We start from the raw sequence: 6,994 nt of genomic DNA on the forward strand, positions 1-6,994 counted from the left end.
AACTTACTGTTAACCAGTTAACAGGTTTTTACTGTAGCATTTTTACAGTCTTTTACTGTTAAAATCACAATTATTTTTTTACAGTGCACTGTATGATGATTCATGAGGTAACGTTTGAACTTTAGCTACCCATAGGTTCCTGTGATTGTTACTTTATATCACAGTGGATCTGACTAGCTACATCAATATCTCTGATAGTGAGAATAATGTTCTACAAGACGTCTATCCCAAGTATATGTCTTCTAAACAAGTAGCATCATACCTGGACATTCTGGACATGATTTAAACATGCAAGAACAAATGACGCAACTCTTAAGATTCCAACCAAATCAAACCCAACAGCTGGGAATATAAATCATTATTGTAGGCTATTCTTGTAGGTATTGCAAGAACATAGTTTTGAACACTAATTTGCTAATGTATTTCCTCGAAATTTTATTAAAAAAAAAAATGAAAACAGCAGTCCTTTTAATTCACTTGATTATTCAAAACTAGGCATTACATTATCTCATTTTTGGAATAGTCCACCCAAAAATGAAAATTCTGCAATAATTTATTCATCCTGCATGGCATAAAAGAAGGCATTTTGTGAAATGTCTGCAGTGTTTTTTGTCCATGTTTGGAAGTCAATGGTAACCAAATCTGTTCTTCAAACATTCATCTTACAGCAAGCAATACACATTGGGAACAATTTTTTGGGTCAACTATCTCTTTAAAGCCATTTTTCTTACAATTCCAAAATAAATAAATGAATAAATGTCAAATGACAGTGACAACCTGGCAAATGTAGTACATCCAGGTTTCATTCATACTCCAGATATTCTCACTATACAGAGCTTACTTTTTAACAGTTGCAAAATAAGTTCTAATTATGCGATTTTGGAAAACAGCTTGTAAGATTTGGCTCATATGTCTTTCCCTATTGGATACATAAGATCTTATGTTCAACCATACTATTTCTCTCACGTTAACAAAAAGTTTGATTTAGAATCTGTATGTTAAAAAGCCCCACTTGTCTGTAACAGTGAATTTCTCATTTTTTTCTGTGGTAGGAATGGAAGAAATGCCTTCCGTTAGTTGTTTTTCGTCGTTACTGTACATTTACATGTGTGTGTTGGAAGACTCTTGTGTAATATCTCTGCTCAGTTACATGAGGCTCTCAGTTATGTGAGAGTGAGGAGGAAGTGTTGTTTCCACATCGATAGAACATATCTGATTCTGTGTGTGTGTGTGTGTGTAATTTAGAATGTATGAGCCAGAGCTCATCAATGATTTACAATCAGACATTAAAACATGTTTGATCCTACTGGAGGAGAGGCAACACTTTCCTCAAGCTAAACTCTTCTCTTGAGCCACATCGATCTGTCTCTAACCGTGCCCCTTCCATCCTTCTCTCTTCTTGCCCTTTCCTTTTCTATTTCCCTCCATCCCTTGCTCCAGCTCCCTGTGTCTTGTCCCTCCCACAGTGGCTACATTTGTTCACATGTTCTGCACTATCTATCTCCTGTGTCATCCCTGTTGTATGGCTTTCAGATGGCGCTTTCGTTTTTATATCCTCTCTTATTTCATTTTCTTTTCTTCTCATCCTCAATTTCCTGTTCTTTGCTCTTTGAGTCACGTTCTTCTGTTGTTCCATTTTTTCCCCAGTCCCTTGTTTTATGTATTATGGTTTGTACAAAAACATTAAGCAGCACATCTGATTTCAACACTGATAAGAAGAAATGTTTCTTGAGGACCAAATCAGCATATTCAAATTATTTCTGAAGGATCTGAAGAGTGGAGTAATGATGCTGAAATTTCAGTTAAATATTAATATTATTCCACGATATTATTGTTTACTCTGTTTCCGATTAAATAAATGTAGCCTTGGTAAGCATAATAAGTTTTAGCATTCTAGAAGCATGCTGTATTTTAAATTAAAGTCTCGCAGTAAAGGCCCTTTCACATGGCTCACATCAGCTTTGCCCAGTGAGTTGAACTCTAGGAGCTATTACCTCCGGCGGCACACTGTGTGCCAGTCAAACGCTGTTAATGCGTCACTCAAAGTTCAAACAATTTTAAGTGTGTGACCTTTTAAAGCACAGCCAGTGATTACTGGAAAATTCACATGATGAATGCAATTACAGGTCTGAAGTATGTGATGTTTGCACATGCTTTTGCATCTCTAATGAGACCTTTCAGTCTTTAAGAGTTTTTAAAGAGATTTTTTCACAAACTTTATGAGGAGATCTTGAATTCCTTTTCATTTTTATTCAGTTATATATACAACTTAATATTTCCAACAACAATCCAATTCATGTAAATTTAAATGAATGTGAATCAATTTTCTGTGAGTAGTTTTTCTCATTCTGCAGTGTATTAAATCAATTTCCATGCCCCGTTTATATTCTAAGCTTAAGCTTAAATAGATGTTTTCACTGTTTACTGTGTGTGCACTCCTGCTTTCATGGTACATACAGTAGCAGCCTCTTAGAACTGGCTTTCCGTAACTCTATCTGCAATGCTTTTCATGTGGTGGTCAAAAGGGCACATGATGCTTGCACTGAAGCCTTGATGTGAGTCATATTAAAAGCTGATGTATGAAATGGAAAACCGGCATACTATTTTCTGAATACAGCACAGTATACAATGTAGGGCATTGTATATATATATGCAGCACTCTGCAAACATGGAGAATTTGAAAATAAATACTTGAAAAAATATTTTCTTGCACAGAATTTCTTAACTTTTTTTCAGTTCGATCAAATAAATAGTGAAGTGAATATTATATGCAGCTGAAATGGAGAGAGCAGTATGTTAGTACACTGTAAAAAAAGATTTTTCAAAGTTGTAAATAAAACAAAAAAATATTTAAGTATGTTTTGCAAGAAATAGTATTTAATTCTTTCTACTTTTTTACTATTTTGCATTTAATTACATGCATTACTTGCCATTACTCTGTAAGTATTTGTCAAATTTACTAGCAATTTCTGAGTGATTAAAAAAAAAACTGTTTTATTCAGTGTATGCTATTCCAAACATAGAGCTTACTGCATTTAAACTGTATCCCAGAACCCAATGTGCTAACTAGACCTTGAGGAATGAATCAGAGCTAATATCAGGCACCATTTTTAGCTGACTTTTTGTGTCTCATCAATTTATCAGACTTCCCCAAAAGAAGACATTTTTACATTTAACTGGATTTAAAATGCAAAATGTTACTTTCTGATATAAACATGCAACTTGGTAAGGTCATGTGACAACAATATAGTGAAATGCCTACTATTTCACTTATACTAGGACAGACTAGACTAAATACTAGGCCACTACATATTCCATTCCAATCATAGTTTCTCTCTCTCTCTTTCAAATTCATTCCTAGTTGATCAGTAGAACTTTCCTAATATTTCAGAGTAGATATATCATCCCTCACTTCAGAGCATCCCTCCCTCTCTCTCTCTTGATCTTCCCATCACCCCATTCTGAATCTCTTTTTAATTAGCCATGCTCTAGAGTGAAATTCTTTATCCTGGATTCACTTCATAAGTACTGCTGGCATATTCACATCTATCAGGAGAGGCAGACAGAAGCTGTTGTCATCCGAACTCAGTATGAGCATCTTGGTGTGTGCGGATGTGAACAGACAAAGCGAGATATGAGATCATTATTGTAATGCTCTGTATTAATTAGAGATGAGTTGAAAATACTCACCATCATCCCCTGATCCAGAGCCAGCATCTGCAAAGCAGAAAACAGACATTCAGGAACACAAGCGTCATGTCCATTCAAACGGATTTAGTTCTATTTTTGGACCTATTCTAGATGCACCTTACAAACAAAAAGACTATGCATTTGATAATTAGATTGCACACTCATAGACACAAAAGATGTTTGTCTACATCACTGTGGCAAAATTATTCATTCACACATCTAAAACCCCTTTGGCCAAACAAGTCGCTGCTTTTGCAGATTATTTGCATTAAATACAAAATTCTGTCATCATCTACCAAGCCTCACATTGTGTCGAACTTGCATGATTTCTTTTTCCTGTGGAAAAAATGAGTCTAATCAAAATTTCTGTTTTCCATTCAATAAAAATGCTTACTGATTACTGGCTAACAAGTTCAGCTGCATTTTCACTTTATTAAAGTTAATTAGAATGGGATTTGAACACTGGCCCTCTTTGCTCACTAAAAAAAAAATATATATATAAAAATAATAAATGCTGTAGTTTAGTTAAGTGATAATCAAATGAAGAGGCACAAATTGATGCTAAAGGGATACTCCATCCAAAAACAAAAAATCTCTTCACAAATCGAACACGGCAGAAAGAAGAAAGCATAAACTTCATGTAAAACTGTCACTTTATAGGTCAGACGGTCACATCCTGTAACTGGACAGTTCTTGGCCAGAAGAATCTTCAGATTTTTGCCTAGAATGTGGGCTGTCGCCTATGTCATACAGTTGTGCATGCTTAGATTAGAAATACATATTCACATCTAATACCATTTTCCTATCTTTATGGCTTTTCGCAGCATCTGTGTCTTGCACAGATGCAGAGGAGAACAACAGAAGCAATATCAAAGACGTCATGCAAAATGAAAGTCAGCATGGCACGTGCAATTCTCTCTTAGCCCTATATATACAAGGCATTTATGGAACACTAACGTACACTGGAGGCTTCTAATTCTAGAACATTCCTGGGACTTAAACTGAGCTTTTATGAGCCCAATGGATTAAAGAACTGAGGACTAGTGGGCGAAAGAAAAACAACTATAGAGGGAAATGTATACATTAGAGTGGAAAGGGAGGGTGGAAAATAGCTTGGCTGTCACCTCATTTCCCATTTTTAACACTTATAAATCTGCCCTCCGGCTGCATCTGTACCTATCAAAATATAAATAATGGAGTTCTCGTGGATTCATTTGAGGTGAAAACAAAAAGTAGCCCCAGATAACCCCACTTTCTCTCTCTCAAGTTCAAGGGCACAGCCGCTATGACTAGAGTGTACCGTGCTCTCTCGCTCTCAGTCTTTCTCGCCATCCGCCCCTGGGCTCGACGGCAGCTTTGGGAAAATCTGACATTCATCAATTTGTTATGATGGAGAGGAGCAGCTTATAGCGCTGTGCCCTCCCATCAATCACCCCACCAATTATTCCCCGCCCAGAACAAATATAAATCTTCGTTTGAGATGGCCACAGGAAGGCGAGGCCTTAATGTGTTATTCCTTTAATTCCAAACTGTGCCCCTCCTGCGTCTCTGCAAAAGTACTTTTCTTAATAAGCCTTTTTGTCTTGTTTTTTAGTAAAAGTATCTCAACCCCACTAAGTAAGAGATAATGTACAGTATCACAAAATAATTAATTTTAACAATAGAAATTACTCTTTTAATAAAATGTATTCTAGAGATGGCAAACAAATAAAATGAATCGTATAAAATAGATTCTGAAAAGGTGGCCACTATTTAATTTAATTAATGGAATCACACCATAAAGAGCATAGGAAAATCAACATACATGAACGGAGCCACTACAGCCAATATTTTTTTTTCTGTAATCATTAATGTAGATAATGTGATTTTGTAGATATAAACTACCAAATTCAAAAGTTTGGGGTCAGTCTTATATGTCACTAGCCACGTTATTAAGTATACCTGTTCAGTTGCCCATGAACACAAATACCTAATCAGCCAATCACATGGCAACATTTAGACATGTCTACATGTCAAGATGATCTGCTGAAGTTCAAACTGAGCATCAGAATGGGGAAGAAATGTGATTTAAGTGACTTTGGCTATGTTCACACTGCAGGAAGATGTGACCCAAATCCAATTTTTTATGTATTTATTTATTTTTTACACATTTTTTTGCTCATATATGTGACTCGTTTTTATTTCATGACAGTGTTAAGAGCACAAACCACATGGAATCTGATCTTTTCAATTCTGAGTTGGTTCACTTTCATATGTGGTCATAAATCCAATTCAGGTCAGATGTTTTGCAAGTCTGAACAGTCAAAATGGAATTCACATGGCTTTTACATCACTAGATCGACATTCGTCATTATTCCGCACTGACAGGAGATTTTACATACTGGTAGTTCTTTGATCACTCTGTGAATATGACAAACAGTTGAGTAAGGAGTCAGTGAAGAGACAGTGTGGTGTTGTTTTACAGTGTATTACAGTGACAGCTCCATACAAGCTAAACTTAAGGAGTTGTACGTATGGTAAATACTTAAAAACTTTACACTCTTTCTCCTCATCTTCGACCTCCTTATTGTCTGCTTGTGAATTCACTGGCTTTTGTGGCACATCAGCTTATAAATTAACATGTTAATGCTTACTTAAGTGCAGGGCCGGCATCACAGGGGGTGCTCCACGCATTCTGTTTATCATTATTTACAGGCCTCCAAAATACTCTCCAGCCTTTGTTGAAGAGTTCACAGAAATGTAATAAATGATTTCCTCCAAAACTGGGAGAAACTTGTTCATGCCTTTATCACAAGCAGGGTGGACTATTGTAATGGTCTCCTCAACGGCCTTCCCAAGAAGACCATTATGGCGCTTTTCCACTGTGTTACGACTCGGCTCGGCACGGCACGGTTCGGCACGGTTTGCGTTTCCACTGCAGTTCAGTACCGCTTTAGAGTGGGCGGGATTATTCACATGTCGAATAAATGATTTCCTCAGAGTTTGACTGTTTTCTATTGCAGGGGATTTTAATATTCACATAGATAATGCAGATATCAAAAATTACAAAATAAATTATAACTGTTTTAAACACTTTTGACCTGATTCAGCAGACCTGATCTGATCACTTATGTATTTTCTTTGATATATTGATCTCTGCTACCTCTGAATCTAGATCTGTCTCTGTCAGAAAGAGATGCATTAACAAGAACACTAGTGTTGCAGAGCGGATGTGGCGGAAGACGAAATTTGAAATTCACTATAGCATCTATAAAGACAGCCTTCATGCTTTCAATGTGGAACTAGCCACAGCTAGACAGACCTT

General features: G+C 36.4%; 1 protein-coding gene across 2 annotated transcripts in view; it reads right to left on the reverse strand.

Annotated features, from left to right (window-relative positions):
* The window catches only part of tmeff2b (transmembrane protein with EGF-like and two follistatin-like domains 2b), an 88,764-nt gene that overhangs the window by 40,237 nt on the left and 41,533 nt on the right, over nucleotides 1-6,994 (reverse strand). For both annotated transcript variants that reach the window (XM_016472459.1, XM_016472460.1), the window contains exon 4: nucleotides 3,691-3,717. In XM_016472459.1, coding sequence (XP_016327945.1) covers nucleotides 3,691-3,717 — 27 coding nt within the window. The remainder of the gene's footprint in view (nucleotides 1-3,690; nucleotides 3,718-6,994) is intronic.

The sequence above is a fragment of the Sinocyclocheilus anshuiensis genome, unplaced genomic scaffold, assembly GCF_001515605.1.
Source record: "Sinocyclocheilus anshuiensis isolate Anshui unplaced genomic scaffold, SAMN03320099.WGS_v1.1 scaffold472, whole genome shotgun sequence".
Lineage (NCBI taxonomy): Eukaryota > Metazoa > Chordata > Actinopteri > Cypriniformes > Cyprinidae > Sinocyclocheilus > Sinocyclocheilus anshuiensis.